Raw genomic sequence first — 21,355 nt, forward strand, 5'->3', positions numbered from 1 at the left:
CAATTCACATTTACAAACCCTCCCTCTGTTTCCTTTAAAGCTGCCTCCCATGTAGAAAGTTGCAATAAAACTCACTCCTGAAGCCAAACAGGTTCAGAACAAAAGCAGCAAATGGAGCAAGTCTGCCAAAACATGGCACATCCAGTCCCCACGACACCTGGCCAGGAGCACAGAGCAACTATTGAAATCTAGTTATCCTAATACCATCTAAAGGAATTCAAAGCACCAACTAAGAAAACTTGAGTTGCTGAGGGCAACTCAGAATAAGATGAATTTAGGAAGTGGAAAAATACAAATCCCCTCCTTCCCGTAATTTTTTTTTGTAAAAATAAAATAAAAAATCCATGCCAGTACATTAAATGATTGGGAGTATATGGGGTTATGTTATTAGTGTGTGCCTATACACAGTGTAACATGCCCTCAACCCCTTGGGGATAGGACAAGCTATAAATCTAACTAACTAAAATAAATGAATGAATGGTTAACTCATATGAAACTCGCGTAGGTGTACACCACTCAACCTGTACCAGGAATATTGTTTCTAACAGTCCAATCCAAAGGAAAGGAACCTTAATAAATAAAATGTAAAGGGATACTACAGGTGGAAAGCAGAAGAAAGAAAACCACTGTAACAGGGGGGAAATAGAAAGAGAAAAGAGTACATTTGCAGAAAATCTGGATTAGTTAACTGAGTTTTTATTTTTATCCTTACCTTGCAGCCAGTCTCTAAAGTAGTGCAACCACATTTTGGGAAGCTGCTTGTTCTCTTCCAACAAAACATATGTCACATCGCTGAAACTTTTGTGAAGCTCATAAAGTAAGTGCTGGATGTTGGGATAATCCGCTTTCTGCGTAACTACATACATGTGGTAGAATGAGAAGTACTTGAACTGGGCTGCAATGAAGTCATACTCCCGTGTCTCCCGTGGCACAATGTCTGTAAGATCAAGTCCATCTCTCACACGAGTAGTTCCATAAAGACTGAGGCCAAGTAAGGCTAGAAAAAGAAAAATGACCACAAGCTGCAAAAAAAAGAAAAGGAAAGGAAAGGAGAATAAAGAAGGGTAAATAAAGAAGCGACATCATTTAGAAGAGTTTCATGCAACAAATGCTACATAGACAGTGCTTTTCTTCTGGGGGTACTCACAAGTACGCAGTACCAGCACTTATTTTCTAGAAGGAAAGCACTGGTTAAAAGTGTGGCACTTACTCCAACAACTTTATGGTGGGTACGGGCACCTTTTGTTATAGAAGGAAAGCACTGCAGGAAGCTACACCTCCCTGCAATGTCAGAAAGTCTAGAACCGTTTCTCTTAGCACAAAATGCCAAGGCCAAATTGCAAATCACCCTCAGCAGTGCCAAGATCCTGACAGATCCTGACTGCCCAACACACCAGATTAGTGTAGTCAGTGCTGGATCTATGCACAAGGGAAATACAGTGGTACCTCGACTTACGAACGACTCGACAACTGAATTTTTCGACTTACGAATGGGGCAAACGGCCGCATGCTTACGAATTTCTCGACATCCGAATGGAAACCGCGGCGGTTTTAGATAGGGTTTTTTCGACTTACGGACTTTTAGATGGGGTTGCTTCAACTTACGAATTTTTCCGTTTCCAATGTATTCCTATGGGAAATCGCGTTTCCAATGGCGCTTTTCGACTTGCGAATTTTTCGACCTATGAAGGTGCCTTCGGAACGGATTAAATTTGTAAGTCGAGGCACCACTGTAATGGGAATTCTAGGAACTTTAACTCCTTGAGGGGAGGAGAGTCTCCTAACAACTCTCAGAACAAAAGACATTTCCCCACTTTTCTTTGGGGAAAGCCATGGCTGTTCAAAGTAGTATGATACTGCCTTAAATGGTAGAAACAATCAAGCCGTCTTTAACAAAGGGGCAGGGCATGCAGTGCTCCTGTTGCAAAGAATGAAGACTGAAGGGTTTCTATGAAGAAACCCTTTCTGGGACCCCACATTTAAATTCTTCCCTGGTCTCCTTGCTGGCCCTAGTAGGACCAACTTGGCCAGGTAGTCCTGGTGATTTTTTTTCTTTTCTCTCCCCCCCGCAAAAATGACCCCTGAATTTTTGAATTTTATTGATATTGATGCTGCATTTTATGTTGTATTTTATGCTGTTTTTAAGACACATTTTAATCAATGTTTTATATTTGCTGTTAGCTGCCTTGAGCCCTGTTTTTAAACCAGGAAGGGCAGGGTATAAATAAAAAATTATTATTATTATTATTATTTATTAAAGAAACACACAAGACAAGCACAGAGACATTACCTTTGCTTTTGGTTTTAGTAGGAACGGAGCATACTGCTTTTCAGCAAAAGAGGAGAGTGTCCATTTCGTACAGGGTGGCTCAAGACAATGCAGTGTCGATTCTGAGAACTGGGAAAGGAGATCCCTGGATGACCTGGTACTTTCTGGGCTCTGGCAGCTGAGGTTATCTTGTGTCACTGTGACTGGTTGTACAGATATTTCTGAGCGAGGTTCTGCGGTGGTATAGTAAACCTGGGTATGAGGGTCGTATTCAGTGCGAAGCTGGACAGTGGACTGCATGGTGATTTGGGTTTCGTGTGCAAAACTGTGGCTGCTGTATGGCGGTGGAGGGCTGCAGCGCGTGCTGTCACCAGCCTCTGCATATACTTGAGGTTCAATCTGAATCACTCTGCTAACGCACGGGCTGAAAGAAAAAAAGGGGGAGCATTTATGCATACTGTTATGGTAGAGTCTATATGAATAAGTAATTTAAAAGTATAAGCAAGGTACCATCAAATATGCATGGCATCTTACAAAACATAAAAGAACAGGTTGCTACCTAAAACACTATGGATTTTACAAAGCAGCAGTTGGGGTGAAGTGTTCTCACTTTCTTGCCAAGTATCAACCTTCCCCTAAATGATGCCCTCCGCATGTTTTTGCACTACAACTCCCATCAGTGATACACTGGCTGTAGCTGATGGGAGTTGTAGTCCAAAATATCTGGAGGATACCCGCTTGAGAAAGGCTTCAATGGATGATAATTAAAGAATAGATTCATAGAATATACAACACAAAGCCTGTGTGTGTGTGTGTGTGTGTGTTTCATATCACCAACTGTTTAAACGTATTTTAATCAGTTGGTTGTCTGGCTCTTAACTGATCCATGTAAATATACCCATATGTTTTAAGTTTCTGGGCTCAATTCAAAGTGCTGGATTTAATCTTTAAAGTCCTCAATGGTATGGAACAAAGATACTTAAGGACTATCTCCTATATGATCCTGTCTAGACACCAGAAACAACCTGGGAGGCCCTTTTTGGGCATCTTGCCTTTCTCAGAGATTCAGGTGGCAGGGATACATGAAAAGGGCATTCTCCACTGTAGTGCCCACCTTATGGAACTCCTTGCCCTAGGGGATTCACCCGGCTCCCTCTGCCACACTGCAAAATGTTAAAGTATATTTCTGAAGATTCAAGTTCTAAATAATTTAATAAAGGAAACCCTGCACTCATTGCTGGAAAGATGCAACACCATTAACATTTCCTTTTTCATAAAGTTTGGGTTCATGTTGAAGAAAAACATGTCTACAAAATCAGGTGTAACAAGCCATTGTTTGTCATATTTTGACACATGCATATGCAGTAAGAAACATAGAGAGGGCTTCTAATGGATATATATACTCTGTGTAGTACACACAGTTAATTGGACACATGTGCACTTGTCATACACATGCAATGTAGACATAGCTTCACTATAAAGAGATAGTCATACATGACTTTGTCATATGAAAAGCAGCTCCAAGACCCAGCTTTGGATACAGAAATTGCAAGGAAAATCCATCTGTGGATTATTCCCTTCTCCATGGCCTCCAACAAATGTGATGCAGAGATAACAGAGCCAGAGTATCAGCATTTATTTATTTTTTTGCTTCCAAGCAGATCCTTCAAATGACTTCTATTTAATTGGGTAATGGGAAAATGCCTGGTTTACTCCTGTTGCAGTAGATCTTGGCAATGGAAGCTACTCACATGGAAAGCATGCAGTTAAGAGCTTCCTGTGCCAGTCACAGTAAGGATGGACTTATACCAGCATTTATAACATGATGGCTTCTTTGGAGACATTCTACATGGCAGCTCTAACTATGTAGACAGCTTTATTAGCTGTATTTTCCAGCCATGTGGCAAGAATGCTTGTTTCTCCACTCATTCAGAGGTGACAGGTATCTTGGTCTCCATGCACTTGGAGCACAGGAAGTTTGATCATGGCCACATAATTCCATTTTCAGAAATGTGTGTATAATCCATGCAATTAATAATAGCAAAATGTTCTGCTTAAAATGACAGTCCATGCAGTTGTCCTATCTGCTCACCTTGTAAAACAACAGAATATATCCAATCTCCGATCTTCACGGCGGTACAGATCCATACTCAAAATAGCAGGAAAAATTAACAGAACCATGGCAAAGTTGAAGACCACAACCACAGCAGCCTACAGAAGCAAAGAGAGAAGGACAGGGAATATCAGCAGAGCTGGTACATTTACAACATGGAGGATACATTTTAGAAAAAAAGAAAAACTTCTTTCATTTGGCAGCCCAATTTGGCTCATTTGTGCTCAAGATTTTGCTGGAATGGATTAAAGGAGTGTTTTAGCATTCCTAATTGACCATGATAATTTTTTTATCAATATTCTTTGTAGTATTTCATTATATATACCTTTTGATGGAGGCCTTGTACTTACCTCAAAAGTTTATGAAGAAAGATATAAAGATACCTGCTAATGATTTAACTCTAACATTATTATTTTTCCCAAATTAGCGAAGCTCAAAAGACAGACAACTGCAATGTGGCTGGAGAGACAACCACTAAGACTATCCCCGGAAGCCCCATTAACCACCACTTTAGTCTTTCAAGAAAGAAATCCACTAACCAGTATATAAATTTTAAAAACAGAGTTCTAGGATGGCTTCTCATGCAGGTACTGTCCAAACCAGACCAACTTCACTTAAGCAAGGTATCTGCATCATGTGGCTTTAGACTCTGCCCTATTGTGGAGGTAAACCTGCTTACTATCACCTGGAAATCAAACTGCTTTCAAAAGGGATAACTACAGGGGCCGAATCAAAGGTTGGCTACCCTCTTGCCCTCTTTAAAGCCCCCATAGAAAGGAAGAACAAACAGCAGAGGTAGAAAAGCCACCACCAAGGTGGCAACAAGGTCAGGGGTGCATGAATGCACCAGTGGCCTTAAGCCAGCTTTCATATGTTTTTAGGGTCATTGCATTAACAGATGTTGATAGGCACAGACAGCATCCTTGAGCAGTTGCCCATTTCCCCAGCACCCCAAGAAGCACTGGACAGCTGGCTCAGCCTGTCTCACTTCAGTTTCCAAAATGCACTGATGTATCACCATTCTGGAGCATTGCGAGAAAACAAAATGGTGCCCATCACCGCCTGGTTGTGACTGGAGCACTTCTTTCTGCCACTGCCAAGGAAACCCACTGGGTCACACCCGCATAGGAGGTGGCCCATGAGAGTGGGCTTTGCTGAGGGCTCCCCCAAACTTCTCTGTTGGATGTGCCACACAACCAGTTACAGAAATCGCCACCTCCCAACAATTCTCCCTTTCAGTACAATTCTATTCTGTTGAGTGCTCCCTGGGCATGCTGAATATATTGTGTTTTGCTATTGAGCTGCATTATAGTTTCCTGTCACTCTATAAATTCCTTGATTATGGTGAACAGCCTTTGCTCGATAAAACTTCTTTTAAAATAAAATAAAAATGAGAATATAGTCCCAGCCCAAAAACTGCAGCAGATCAGTAGGAAATCTCAGAGGAGACGCAACTATTAGCCCTGGGAAAGGGCCCCTCACGTCACCCACCCTTTCAATTAAAGCAGCATTTACAGAGGAGTGTGAACCCAAGGGCCTCAAGCTTTCCCCCTTGGAAATCAACAAAGCTGGCGAAGGCTGAGGCCTTAGAGTTGCGGCCTAGTTGCCGGTGCAGGAAAAAGGTCCGCATTTAGCTAACTGAGAGCCAGTTTAAAAGCAAACAAGCCCCAAAACATTCTGAAATTTTGTACAGAAGTCCTGTGTATCTCCCTCAGCTACAAACAGAACTTCCTTTAAAGAAGAAAAAAAGGAAGGGGGGGAATAGAACCACCATAGTAATCCGCCGCTTCAAAAAGCAGCTGCTGCTGCATGTGTTAACTGAAATAAAATAATGGAAGTCTGTGCTGGAGTCACTGAGGGAGAAAGCCTCATAGGCTGGGGCCCTGCCCAAGGTATGCGCTGCTATTTGCCATTCCTCGCAGACCACCCAAGGAGAGCGGGCGTATTGTATAGCCAGAGATGATGAGCAGATGAGGAGGCCTGTTGGGCAGTCTTTCACCTTGCTATCTGCAGCTCGCTCCTAATGGCATTCAGGGATTGCATTTTCCTCCCCTCGAGCCCTCCTCCTCGCTCCCAGACTTTACAAGTAAAAATTAAAGACTTTATGATGACAGAAACAAAGGAAGCCTAAGGAGAAGAGGGGTTTAAATATTTCAGTTTAAGCAGGGAGTAAGATAACAAATGAGTTTTAACAGCCTGCATTGTTTCTCCTACTAACTAAGCACACTCAAAGGAAAAAATGGGACACTGCGCATCATTAAGCAAGCGCACACAGAGAAAGGGATGCAGTCATTTGTGTTTGCACGGAGGGCTCTCGCTACAGGAAAGAGACCACGGCATGCTTCTTTGCTAGACAGCTGATGAGGGAAGAATTGAGAATGGAAATCAAGTCCTAGAAATGTATATTCTGTGGCGAGAATTCTGGCCACTGCGTCAACAGAAAGACTTCTCAGAAGGTATCGCCCACTAACCCGGCAACAACAAAGGATGAAATTGGGAGTCCATCTCAGCTTTATGGGCAAAATCACAGCATGCAGAAGCAAGAGACACCATCATACTCAAAATAAACCCATTGAAATAAATGGGCATGGCTAACTTAGGTCCATTAATTTCAATGGGTCTGCACTGAGAAAAACTTAGTTGGCCCCATGTTTAATGGAACGGATTTCCCATGTAGGACATTATATTCTATATAATAATATATTATAATAATAATTTATTATTTATACCCCGCCCATCTGGCTGGGTTTCCCCAGCCACTCTGGGCGGCTTCCAACCAAATATTAAAAACAGTACAGCATCAAACATTAAAAACTTCCCTAAACAGGGCTGCCTTCAGTTGTCTTCTAAATGTAAAATAGTTGTTTATTGCCTTGACATCTGCTGGGAGGGTGTTCCACAGGGCGGGTGCCACTACCGAGAACGCCCTCTGTCTGGTTCCCTGTAACCTCACTTCTCGCAATGAGGGAACCGCCAGAAGGCCCTCGGTGCTGGATCTCAGTGTCCGGGCTGAATGGTGGGGGTGGAGATGCTCCTTCAGGTATACAGGACCGTGCCATTAAGGGCTTTAAAGGTCAGTACCAACACTTTGAATTGTGCTCGGAAACATACTGGGAGCCAGTGTAGATCTCTCAGGACCAGTGTTATGTGGTCCCGACGGCCATTCCCAGTCACTAGTCTAGCTGCCGCATTCTGGATTAATTGCAGTTTCTGGGTCACCTTCAAAGGTAGCCCCACGTAGAGCGCATTGGAGTAGTCCAAGCGGGAGATAACTAGAGCATGCACCACTCTGGCGAGACAGTCTGCGGGCGGGTAGGGTCTCAGCCTGCATACCAGATGGAGCTGGTAGACAGCCGCCCTGGACACAAAATTAACCTGTGCCTCCATGGACAGCTGTGAGTCCAAAATGCCTCCCAGGCTGCGCACCTGGTCCTTCAGGGGCACAGTTACCCCATTCAGGACCAGGGAGTCCTCCACACCTGCCTGACTCCTGTCCCCCAAAAACAGTACTTCTGTCTTGTCAGGATTCAACCTCAATCCGTTAGCCGCTATCCATCCTCCAACCGCCTCCAGGCACTCACACAGGACCTTCACTGCCTTCACTGGTTCTGATTTAAAAGAGAGGTAGAGCTGGGTGTCATCTGCATACTTATGAACACCCAGCCCAAACCCCCTGATGATCTCTCCCAGCGGCTTCATATAGATATTAAAAAGCATGGGGGTGAGAACGGAACCCTGAGGCACCCCACAAGCGAAGGTGCGGTGAAGGTAAAGGTAAAGGACCCCTGACAGTTAAGTCCAGTTGCAAACGACTCTGGGGTGTGGCACTCATCTCGCTTTACTGGCTGAGAGAGCCAACATTTGTCTGCAGAAAGTTTTTCCGGGTCATGTGGCCAGCCGCTTCTGGCGAAACCAGAGCAGTGCATGGAAACACCGTTTACCTTCCCACCATCTATTTATCTACTTGCACTTTGACGTACTTTCGAACTGCAAGGTTGGCAGGAGCTGGGACCGAGCAATGGGAGCTCACCCCGTCGCGGGAATTCGAACCGCCGACCTTCCGATCAGCAAGCCGTAGGCTCAGTGGTTTAGAGCACAGCGCCACCCGCGTTGCTATATGCAGTGAAAGGGAGGACATATTATCAATCCTGCCTTGCCCTGAAGTTCAGGAGTGGGGAAGGATCAGCCAAACAGGCTCTACATTTCCAGGTAGAGCTGTATTGTCTAAACAGGCTCCAAATTGCCTTCCAAATGCAGCATTTGGTACAGACAAATCCAGATGATGTTCTATTCAATACACACTGTAATGACCAACTGTTAAGAACTACATAAAGTTCTAGTGCAAAAACAGAATCACCTTTACTTAGAAACATACAGTTGACCCCAGTGTTCGAAACTCCCATTGTTCTAGGCGCATTTTGCGACAAGGGATTTCATTAGCATGAGCAGTTTCTGAGCTCTGGGCGCAGTACTGTGCCTAAGATTAAAACTGCAGAGTGGAAGGAAAGGAGGAGCTTTTTCTTCCTCCCCATTTCCAGCCAGTCTCTGAAGACTGAAGAAGAAACCCTCTTAAGAATATTAGGGGGGCAGGCAGGGGAAGCATTGCTTTGTTTTTTTTGCAGTCTTCAGATGAGGACTAGAGTTTAGCTGCAGTTCATTCATTTTCAGCTTTGTTAGGAGGAGCTTATTTTAAAAAGTGTCCTAGACATTCCGTTGTTGTGCCCATAACCTAGGTTTAAGGTGTTATTTAGCTCCTAGCTTTCATATCTGTTTCTAACACTGGTTCACCTACTGGCCAAGAGCAAAATTTGGACCTAGATCAGGGGTGATATATTATACTAAATAACCCCTTTGCTCAAGGGGCACTAGATTTGAGAGGCCCTGCTATGCCAAGCATGCCACTGCTATGGATAGATTCACCACTGGAAAGCTCTGGCAGCAAAGCCATTCTGATGGTGAAAATATGCAAGTGGAATGGCAGAAATGTGGAGCAACCTTGGGCAAAACATGGGTAGCATGGAGCAGGGGGGTGCATTTCAATTCTTGGCTGTGCTCTGACACAGTGCACAGCCCCAGAATTGTCAAAAAGAATTTCCCTCCTGTTGATTTTAATGGAAGAGGAGGAAATTCAAAAACTGCCACCCCACGTCAACAGTTGCCCCATGTCACGGTGCCATAACTTTGCACCCCAGCACAGCACCACCAGTATATAAACCCCAAACAAGAGAAAACAACTCAGACGACAGGGAGTGAAGGATGGAGTTAAGACTTTCTGGCAGTATGTCAATCTCACAAGGGGGAATTTAGGTGCTGGGAAAGGGCACTTTAGCACAAAGCAACCTGTTTCCAGAAAACACACAGGAACTTGAGCACATTGCTAACATTTCTCATACTAGAACCTTAACAGGTATTCTGTCTCAGGACTCCAAGCACAGCCAGCCTCAGCTCCAAGGTTTACTCCATTCTAAGAAGCAGAGGTGCAGGATAGAGAACCTCACACAGGTAAGCGAGGGAACATAATATTTAGGGCACAACAGCTACAACCATCTCCCTTGTTGCATATGTTAACCCTGTGCCTTGTCTGAACTGTATCACTCCCACAAATTCTCACCCCACTCCCCTCATTAGTGGGAAGCAGTGTCCTCCCTCAAACACAAATAAACTCTCTGTTGGCAAATACCAGATACTGCTTTTCACTGTGGGCCAAACTCTCCTGAGCATTCTCTCTAATTTCCAGACTGAACATACCTCATAAACATAGCTAGACGGAATAGTTAAAAAAAAAGGAAAGGAAAAATAGAGATTATTTTTTCCTCCTTTTTTCACTTTCAGCCGTATTTTTTTTTCCTTTGGCAAAAGAGCAATATGAACTGTTATTTTTGAAAGCAGGCACAAGTAATGTGTGCACATATTTACAAGTGAATATGTCTAGATTAATTTCAGGAGCACTAAGTTATATACACCTGCAGATGTTGAATCAAAGCCGATAAGGTACTAAAGAATTCCAAAAGGAAGCAGTTCACTTATGCATGTTCAGAAGAGGGTGATTGATCGCCGCACACAAAATAAAAGTATAACTACAGATACAATTTGAGGATCTGACTTCCACACTGGCGGCACTCAGTTACTGAGCAACAAAAGCTAACCCAGTGAAAGTTTCAGAGAGATCCATCATTCACATCTGAAACATCAGCACCTCCTTTGATAGTCATTTGAACTGAACTAAACCAACAGCTTGGTGGTATGGAGAACGTACCACCTTGCCTGAAACAAAAGAAGTTCAGAAACAGGCATTGATATGGAAGACTGAAAGTTGGGTTTTCACCTTGTCAGGAAGCCATTTATTCTCTCTAAGCAGCTGGATTATTTTACAGATATTGAGCCTCAAAAGCCAATGAAGCCTTGATTGTTATCTTATAATGTCTCGAGAAAAGTGAACAAAGATAGAGAAAGGTCAAAGCAACACTCTGTTTAAGCCCATCTGCTGGTTAGGCTCCTATCGAGATGAACAGAAATAAACATTGCTGAAAAGGAAAAGAAAAAACCTGTTATATTGCTGTGCTTTCTTAACTTTGGCAGCGGAAGGTCTCCGAGACAGACAGGAATTCTTCAATAAACAAATCTGAATGAGACAAAGACAGGGCGAAGGACTGTAAATGTGGATAAATCCACGTTTAAAAACAGACCACCCAAAAGCCACTTGCATGGCCAGCTGATTCCGAATACTGTAATTAAATGCATCACCTGAATTTGGCCACACCTGGCAAAGTCGTAAGGAACAAATAAGAGATGTATCAACTGCTGACAAGGGATTTATTTCTTTCTCTTTTTGCTATTCTTTGCTTTTTTCTAATATGCTTGATAATAATGGATTTTCAATACAAATCCTTTGCATATAATTCCACCTGCCACATATAACGTGATTAGGGTGACATGCTTTGTATTACAGCACATGAACATAGTGGTTGGACATTATTACTTTACTTAGGTCTCAGTGCAGCAGTTCCCAGCTCCGTAGTACAAACTGGTTTTTTTTTTAATCCAACGTTTTAAAAAGTGGTTTAGAACACAAAGATCTGCAGTGACAAACCTGAGTGGTGCACAAAAATGTGCCTATTATTTACGAGAGAAAGAACAAATCATGACCAGATGCATGAAAAGATGGGCAACTGAGATATGCAGTAAAGCACAACGATAGCACATAAGAATAAGATGATGTTCCAAGAGGCCAAAACTTTACTGGAGACTGGTTTTTAAGTTTGAAAATCTGAGGCATGTCAGTTTGAAAATCATGAGCACCATGCAAATATGCCAAATTCCGAGGCAATTCAGAGTCTTGCTGGGAATATGCTTCAATCAATTTTTTAAATTCTTTCTTTCGGAAGAATTACAGATTTAACAACACATGCATGCCTTTCATATGCTGATTTCATTTACAGCAGAATTATTAGTTGCACAGTAGATCAGCTTTCAAGAATGGAGGAGAGTATAAAGAAGTGAGCATTCAACAGCCTTGTAAGGGGGGGGGACCCAGGGTACTATTCATGATTCAACAATATACACTTGCTCTGGATTACATGCTTGTGGGCAATGCCCCCTCCCAAGAGAACAGGCCTCTCTTCCTGCAACTGCTTCTGATGTGGCAATGAGGTTGAGTGCAGCACATATTTCTCCAGATCATGGGACTGCCTCTGTGTGGACACGGTGGGAAATTCATCTGCAAAAGTAGATGTTATAACTATGGAAATTGTGTTCCATACTAAAGGTAAAGGTAAAGGACCCCTGGACGCTTTCAGGCCAAGGGAGCCGGCATTTGTCCACAGACAGCTTTCCGGGTCATGGGGCCAGCATGACTAAACCACTTCTGGAGCAACAGAACACCATGATGGAAACCAGAGCAGCGCACGGTTTACCTTCCCGCCGCAGTGGTACCTATTTATCTACTTGCACTGGCATGCTTTCGAACTGCTGGGTTGGCAGGAGCTGGGACAGAGCAACGGGATCTCACCCCGTCGCAGGGATTTGAACCGCTGACCTTCTGATCGGCAAGCCCAAGACGCTCAGTGGTTTAGACCACAGTGATTCAGAGCCCATAGTAACAGAATTAGAAGTGCTATACAGACAGAGAAAGGGAGAAAGAATGGTGGGGGTGAAACAACTGCCTTTGCTACTCCGAGGGGACTCCAGAATATGAGCACAGGCTCGCAATAATTAGAAGAGATCTCAATAAAAACCTGACTTAATGCTATGGATTATAACTTCTTTTCATAGCACTGCTTTACAAACCACTGTAACACACGTGTGTGTGTGGTGTGTGTGTGTGTGTGTGTGTGTGTGTGTCAGCCACAATAGTTGCAACACGTATTAAGAAAAATTGTAATTCTTGCTTCCTCTAGTTAGGTCAAGGGTCAAGTAGAGTGAAAAATGATTGGTGAGCCAGACAGAAAGGGAAGAAAAATGACTGCTGAGAAAGTACAGTTACCAAGTCTTTACCAAGGTCAGAGTGAGCTATAAATCCTCTGTGTTGGAGCTGTGCCAGAAGGAAAGCCTCCCAGAGCTCTTTTCAAAGAACTCTTCCCTAGCAGTATCCATCCGTGCTTTTTAATTTTGTCTTTGGAAAAATATAAATATCATGATTATGACTATGAAGCAGAAAACACGATGAGGGCACATACACATATGCGCGCGCACACACACACACACCCTCCAAAAATGTTCAAGGTGACCGCTAGTATTCATAGAACACATACACACTCTGCAGGTGGCACAAGGGCTCTGTTGAAGAGATTTTGGATCCAAAAGCATCAGTCTATACAGGCAGCAGCTTCTGTTTTATCAGCTAATGGAAAGGAAAGAACTTCATGTATAAGCTCCATTCCTCCACTTCAGAAGAAATCGTGATGTACGAAGAACAGACACGAAAGCATCATGTTAACCACATGAGCATACTCTAGTCCCAGGAAAGAGATTTAATTGCAGATTCAGTATTTGACACTTTTATAACGGAAGAGTCAATTCAGAGTCCTTTCACACATTATAAATTAAGCCTGATTTGTATCAGTGCTAACCTATACTTCTGGAGTACAGATCTGAGCTGGGTGAAGTGGGAGAAGAATATCCACAGAAACCTCCGCAAGCCCAGATTTCTACATTCCCAGACAGTGCACACTGCTTAGCACAGTTGGAGAAGAGCACTCCTGGAAAAATGCAGTGCTACTGCTATTACAGTGTTCTGTAACAGCAGGGCTTTTACACAAAGGTGTAGTCTTCAGAGTTCATGCATTCAATTCCAGTGCTAAAAAGAATGTGGCATGTTCTCAATTGTTTAAGGAGAAAAGGGGGTAATGATCAATGTTGTTTAGCATTCTATAGCAGCTGCACCCTTTGTTTATCCAGATACAATGCTTAAGCATGGTTTGTTTTTCTTTAACTATGGTTACATGTTACATCTGAACAACTGACATATGGTTAAGGATTAGCTGCAACCCAGGATGCAAAGCCATGGTTTGAAGCACACATCACTACTAACTACGGTGAGGCATTACTTCTGCACTAAGTAGGAAGCAATGAATACCAGAACAATCTAAACCATGGTTTTATTGTCTGTGTGCTTTTAACCAGGGTTAAGGCAAACCCTTGGGTTGCTGCTAATAATTTGGGGTGCATAGTGGCCCCACTTAAATATAACTTAAGTGATAGCTGCTATTATTACATGAGCTACATAACTACAACACATGATTTCATCTCTGGTGGACAGCTCCTTTAACTGGGCGGACAGCTCCCACCAGGAATCAGTATCAAAATACAGTGGAACCTTGGATTGTGGACGTATTCTGCAGCACCGTGTCTGCGCACACGTGTGACGTGAGTTGGTGCTTCTGCGCATGTGCAAGGAGCAAAACCTGGAAGTAACCCTTTCCGGTACTTCCGGGTTTCCCACGGTATGCAACCCGAAGCGTTTGTAACCCGAGTTACCACTGTACTACCACAGCAGTATGCAAAGAGCTAAGTGAGTAAACAAAAAACCATAAACTTTTCTTTGCACAGCCTATATATATATATGTTTTTAAAATCCTATCTCTCACCTATTTTTCTGAGCCTAGCAATGAAAAACAACAGTTATAAAATATGAAACAATCCAGGAGTCAACCAAACCATAAATAAAAATAGCATAAAAAGGAAGGCTGATTACATAATAACCATCAGAACTGAACATCAAAATACAGTACAATCACAACTTACATGTGTTTAACTTGTGCGCTTTCAACTTTGCATGGTTGAAGGCTGGTTGAAACTGGGCAAATGAAATGCACACAAGTCAAATTAAATACACGCTTTAAAAGCTCTTTTTGCATTGGGTTTTCTCAGCGTGGACATAACTTTCAAGTTCTCTCTGCCTTGCTTATCAGGCATGTCCCGCTCTCTCTCTAAAAGCACTTTCCGGGGGGGGGGGAGAGACTCCAGAAGGGTAAGGATGCTCGCACAAGAGTGCTTCAGGCACATTTGTTTTAGCATATATATGTTTGCCATCTTTGGAACATAAGCCCTGTGCAAAATGCGATCATACTGTACCATTCCAAAGTGCCTTCTGTTACAGAAAAGCTCTAGCCCCAGTTACTGCCAAGCATGCTTTGTGTCACTGAGGGATCTGCAGTAGGGTCGCAGATGAGAATCACAGAATGCATGAAGGCTAATCCCTGAAACAATGATGTTTCATGAAGGTTTTTCCAAGGGCTGAATCAACATCTTCTCATTTAAGACTGTACCAAATTTTGAATGAAGGCATTGTGAAATAAGGGCAACATAACCGCCAAGTGCATTTTCTGTCCACCGTGTACATGAAAACAAGGACACTCTGTGAGTGACGCACCTCTAAGATTACTCTAGGTGCCTACACTAACACTGACAGAACTGTGATGAGGATTATTCTCAACCGAGAAAGAACCACCTGATGAGTTAATTGCTGGTGGGAAGTTCTGTTCTGTTCTTCCAAGCACCATTCCCTTGGAACACATGACATCTCAGATGCAAACATCAAACCACAGTCAGCTTAATGAGGATAAAGAACAATTCCAGTGTTAGCAAACAACTTCATAAACTTACTTGGAGTGAAAATGCCCGTAGAGCAGGGATGGGAATTAAGGCAGCCATGAAGAATGCAGTAACATTACTGATGGAAGTAAGGGCCACACTTGCCCCAGTGCGTTTCAGACATTCTCCTGTCCTGTCCTAAAAAATACATATAAAGTTGTAGAATACCATACTATTGCATACTGGAAATACAGACCATTCAGACAGACATGCACAGTTATAGGACACAATCAATATTATCCATAAAAAGTGGCAACCTTAGTGTATTCTTAATGCCATACTGGCATTAAAAAATACATGTTGAAAATAAAATTCTGCAGCACAGTAGATTTGGCATAAGCTATCCATCAGTTATTTCACAAGACTCAATCTAGAAAATGAGTGCAAAATTTATCCAGAATGATACATTTTCATCTGTATGAAGCTACAGTATTTGCTACTGTGAATGATATGAAAATAGATGTTTTCTTGTCGCCAGAATATCTGATCTAAGAAATTTCACTTGGGACAAAAAAAATTAAGAAGGCATTATTAATCCTGGTTACCTGCATTACTAATCATACATACGCCTCTAGCTCAGATCTAGTGGTTTGCATTGTCCCAAACAACTGGCTATTACCTCAAATGGAATTCTCTTGTTCTGCCCAGTTTCGCTAAATGCATGTGCCAAAAGGAAGACATCGTCTACACCAACTCCTAAAGCAAGAAAGGGTAAAACCTGCACAAAAAGGAAAGAAGAACCAAGTGTGTTTATAGGAGGCTTATGGCCCACCTGAGTAATTATGACCTGCCAGCAAATTTGTTCATGCAGATTTTCTGTTCCCCCCTAATGCTTGATACATCCCTGATACAGAAAGCTCTGTTCTTTTTGTGCAAAATCCCAAAATGAAATTATAGGGCCCTTTTCGGCCACTTGCATCTTGTGGGATGTTTCTACCTATGTATATATCTATGCTGAAACTACAGTTCTACTATTTGCTTAAAATGCAAATTCAGTCTGCGTGCTGACTAACCACAGGTTATTCTCTCAGCTTAAACTTATGAAATGTCCATTGCTTGGCATTCTAGCGCAGGTACAACCCCAGAGCTCTTTACATTCCAGCCCCTTCCCTCCCCCAGTGATTCAACCTGGCAAATAAATTGACCAAACTCTTAATAACAATTCATTCAGTACCTGAGTTGTGGCAGCATTAAAGGAAATCCCAATCAATGAGCACAGCCCCAATCCTGCAGCTACGGAGAGTGCAACCAACAAGACTCCTGCCAGCCCCACGGCACCCTGGGATTTAGCACAGTCCCACCGCAGCATGGTTAAACAGGCATAGGCAAGCTGAAAGCAGAGCAAAAGTTGGTTGGTTGGTTGGGTTTTTTAAAGCAAAATTTCAGACAAAGCAAGCCACATTTTAACATTGCCCCTTTCTAGCCAAAAGTTTCGCCTACAAAATACACTTTTACGGGACACAGATATTGTAAGGCACAGTTTTGAGGCAGAGCAACGGTCCCTTCTCCTCAAATACTGTCAGAGAATCTGAACCATAGCTGCCAAGTTTTCCCTTTTCTCGCGAGGAAGCCTATTCAGCATAAGGGAATTTCCCTTAAAAAAAGGGAGAACTTGGCAGCTATGGTCTGAACTCAGATTGACAAGTCTCAGGCAAATGCCTTTCTGCTAGCAAAGATGGTTTAACTCAGGGGAGCAGAACATTTTCCAGGTCACATTCCTTCTTCGGCAATCTTGGGGGGAGGGGGCTACATGCCAGTGGCCGCCATGGTTTGGTGACAAAACTGGTTATGGCCAGAGGGGAGAGTGACTGTGACCTACCTTTGTACAGAAGGCTGCATTCCAGTCACACATAAGCCAGGGGTTCCTACACATGTTTTCCCCCTCTCCCTCCACTCCCACCCCAACTTTGTCCATCCAGGTAAGCAAGAGTCATTATCAGAGTTCACAGACACATTCCAAATCGATAAAAGCACTCAAGGACTGTATAGGAAAGAGCCAGCAAGGCATTCATCCTGGAGAGAAAGGGGAGTTCAGAGAGCCAGATAGTTCTAGATAGTTTGTGGCCTGAGGTTCCCCAAACATTGGCTTACTTAGTTGAAAACTGCAGAGATCAAGCCTGTGCTCCATCCTATGTGTGTACTTTCTCAAATGAGCCACGGGTTCTCTTAAGATACGGACATGAAGGAACAGATTGCCCCAAATGCAGTTTTTAACGTGACTGCAGGAACGCTTTTATGATGGGTTGCTTTAAAACAAGTCACAGGAACATTATGAAGAATCAAAGCAATATTGTGTTCATTTTACCATTAATAGGTAGCCGCTGGCAACTCTGATAACGCTGACATCAGAAAATGATTTTAGGATGTCTTCCAGGGTAGTTGTAGTAAAGGAAAGCACCTTCTGTGTAGAGTTTTGTGCCACACTCTGATGGACGATCTGTGAGAAGGAGATGGGAAGAGAGGACAATACAATGCGTTCCTGCAGGGGATATCATTTAAAACCAGCTTTTATGTTTTTTTGTGTGTGTGTGTCATGTTATTAACTCTTTGTTACATAATTGCTATACTTGGTAGAGAGGCTCAGCAAGCTGCTATAGATCAAATAAGATTGTGTGCCCCAGAGGAGAGGAATATGGCAATTTATTTGAAATAGTGAAACTGAAGACGCTTCACGCTCAGTCTCCTCTGCTTCCCCCACCGTCTATTTTTTTTTTTTTTTGCTCTCTCGATCCAAGAGTCTACAACTGATTTGTTGTTATATCAGTTGTGCCTCTAATCTAAAACAACAAATTCTTAAGAGCAATCCTCTCTTTCTTCATTGGCTGGGCACTTTAGAGAGGTCACAAGCAGCTTAGCAGAGGTCAACCCCTGGGAAACAAAGGCCAGATAATGTCACATGACCTCACCAATGGGACTGCAGCTGTGAACAGATTCTATGGCTGGCTAATGTGTTCCAGACACCTTTGCTGGATAACCACACAGACCAAGTGTTTTTAAAAGCCAGCCAAGCTCCTTAAAGCTATGCCAGTTCACTGCCGGATCAGCAAATCAGAAGAGCGCACCAGGATTTAAAATTCACGAGTGAAAACAAATGCTGTATGTCTCTTTAACGTCACTCACAACAGGCTGGCAAATTCATCTAGACTGAAAGCAAAAAGGCAAGTTTAAAACCCTTTGCTGTTCTAAAGAAGCTACTGTTCTAAACAGAGGGCACACTTATCCCACAAGCCAGTTCTACTGTCTGGAGCTTCAGTGAAGAAGTATTCACTGCCATGGATGCTTTAGCTGAGATTCCTGCATTGCAGGGGGTTAGACTAAATGACCCTTGGTGTACCGTCCAACTCTACAGTTCTATGATTCTATGAACGCTATGGACCAGGGATGAGGATCCAGATGTTGTTTGAGTCCAGCCTCCATTAGCCTCTGCCAGCATGGTCAATGGCCACGAATGATGGGAGATGGACTCCCAACAACAGCTTTCCCATCCCTTCTATAGACCATGGACATTTGCACAAGCATACTAGGATTCATGGAAAGCCAACCAGAAATGGTTCACCAGGTAAGTTTCTATTTTACCTCAACATACATCCTCTGCCAGGCTTCCAGAATTGCAGCTGCTTTGTCTTCATTCCAGTTGATGTGCGAAACATACTCATACCCCTTGAAGTGCTCGTACATTTGCTTAGGAGTCATTAACTGAAACATGGTTTGTAAAGCCTGGGCACTGCAAGAGGAAGAGAGGTGGGAGTTTAGGAGGAGGAAAGGGTTTAGGACAAACATTTTAAACGAAGACATTTTCAGTGCCTAAAACGAACATCTTGAAGGGACCTTTGGGTTAGCAAGATTGGAAAAGATCTCTGCTTGAGACCTCGGAGAACTGCTGCTCATTGGAAAAGCCTACTCAGTAGCAAGTGGATCAATGGTCTGTCGAAGCAAAAGGAGGCTTTGTGCGTCAATACGCTTCACCTCATTTCTGCTTTATTTTCATTAGTGTTGCTTTATTGTGACTGTAAAACACCTTGAGTGTTTGTCAAAAAGCTGGGAAATAAAATAGAATAAAGTCACAAATTATCTTTAGGCTCTGATAGCCACTTGCTTAAAGTGAAATTTGTAACAAATCCTCCGTAAGACAGGATCACAGACTCCTGGGGGGGGGACCCTTTTCTTTTTTGGCTTTTTTATTTATTTAATGCTGTAACTATAAATATTCGTTGTTGTTCGGATTTTTTATATTAATATTGATATATGTGATTTATTGCTTTTAAACATTGTGTCGTTTTAAAATAATTTGCATTGTTCAATGTCTCAAATTCCTTTTGGAGAAATAAAGATACACACACACACACACACACACACACACACACACACTGGTACACATGCACTGGAACTTACAAATATTGTGAGCTACTGATCAATTTCCCTACTGCCAGAAGGGCCAGCTATAGTATTATTGGGGGTCACTCTGTTCCAGGGACTTGCCGATCAGAAGGTTGGCGGTTTGAATCCCTGTGACGGGGTGAGCTCCTGTTGCTTGGTCCCAGCTCCTGCCCACCTAGCAGTTCGAAAGCACGTCAAGTGCAAGTAGATAAATAGGTACCGCTACAGCGGGAAGGTAAACGGCGTTTCCATGTGCTGCTCTGGTTCGCCAGAAGTGGCTTAGTCATGCTGGCCACATGACCCAGAAGCTGTACGCTGGCTCCCTATAAATAAAGCGAGATGAGCGCTGCAACCCCAGAGTCGGTTACAACTGGACCTAATGGTCAGGGGTCCCTTTACCTTTTTAAGGATACATCAGTGAAGACAGGACCTTAAACCAGTCCCCCAATTTATATATATATGAGACAGAATACATTTAAATCATGTAAGGCCCATGTAAGTGTACCCTGGGCATACAATGATGAACATCTGAAGGAACAAAAAATTCTATTTTCCCAGCTGAATTGCTGAAAATCTTTCCATTATTAGATGGTGAAGGGTGCTCTCTGGAAACTCAGTTTCCATAATACATTACTTGCTTTTTTCTTCTCCTGATCCAAACATACATACATAATTTTATTTGAATGCCACCTTTCCACAATTCAAACCATGCTCAAGGCAGCTTACAACATGGGAAAAAAAACATATGCATTTTTGCGTATGAAACAAATACAGAGGCTTGCTGCTACAGAGACCTTATGAGTGAAGCGTGAGCAAAAGCACTGTGGCTTAAATGTGAACTGCACTTTTATTACAATTTTGTGTCCTTCCAAGTTGGCTGAACGCTATTCTGCTGAACCCGTAATAAAACAGTAACTTTAGATGAGCCACACACAAAGTGGAACTGCATTGTACAAAAAGGACATATAACTAGTATAAACTGTCAAAATGTTCAAATAATATGTAGAAAGAAAGGTTACTCTAGAAAGCAATTAAATTGTCATGGAAACACTCAGGAAGAAGATTTCTTTCATCATAACCTACCATAGACAACCCAGCTTAGCAACACCTTGCCCACAGGTGCCAAAGGTTTTCACAAGAATTTTATTTATTTATTAAAAAGAAAGAAACAGGATATATGAGACAAGGCCATTGGTATTTACCTGACAAGTTTCCCAGTACCATTTTTAACTGTGCCACCAATGATCAGCTCTTCCTGCCAATGCATATATTTTTTGGATAACCCATAGCATCCACCACTTAAAACAAGGGCCACGTCTAGAGGCTAAAAGGCAAATGAAAGATGTTACAGAACCATAGGCCAATAAGAAAGCACAAGACAATAAAATAAAACAGGACCACTAACATGAATTCAGGGACTCCCCAAAGACAAGTTTGCTAGTACACAGAAATCCTGCAGCAAGCTCTGAAAGGGTTCAGGAGCATACTTGCACTGTAAAAATACT

At 42.7% G+C, this 21,355-nt stretch overlaps 1 protein-coding gene across 3 annotated transcripts in view; it reads right to left on the reverse strand.

Moving 5' to 3' along the window:
* PTCH1 (patched 1) overlaps positions 1–21,355 on the reverse strand; it is a 106,881-nt gene that overhangs the window by 27,026 nt on the left and 58,500 nt on the right. For all 3 annotated transcript variants that reach the window (XM_035099609.3, XM_035099608.3, XM_035099613.3), the window contains 9 exons: positions 21,053–21,174; positions 19,050–19,197; positions 17,779–17,910; positions 16,648–16,803; positions 16,093–16,191; positions 15,486–15,611; positions 4,362–4,480; positions 2,291–2,693; positions 713–1,022 (listed from right to left, as the gene is read on the reverse strand). In XM_035099609.3, coding sequence (XP_034955500.1) covers positions 713–1,022; positions 2,291–2,693; positions 4,362–4,480; positions 15,486–15,611; positions 16,093–16,191; positions 16,648–16,803; positions 17,779–17,910; positions 19,050–19,197; positions 21,053–21,174 — 1,615 coding nt within the window. The remainder of the gene's footprint in view (positions 1–712; positions 1,023–2,290; positions 2,694–4,361; positions 4,481–15,485; positions 15,612–16,092; positions 16,192–16,647; positions 16,804–17,778; positions 17,911–19,049; positions 19,198–21,052; positions 21,175–21,355) is intronic.

Source organism: Zootoca vivipara, chromosome 10, assembly GCF_965207765.1.
Source record: "Zootoca vivipara chromosome 10, rZooViv2.hap1.1, whole genome shotgun sequence".
Classification (NCBI taxonomy): domain Eukaryota; kingdom Metazoa; phylum Chordata; class Lepidosauria; order Squamata; family Lacertidae; genus Zootoca; species Zootoca vivipara.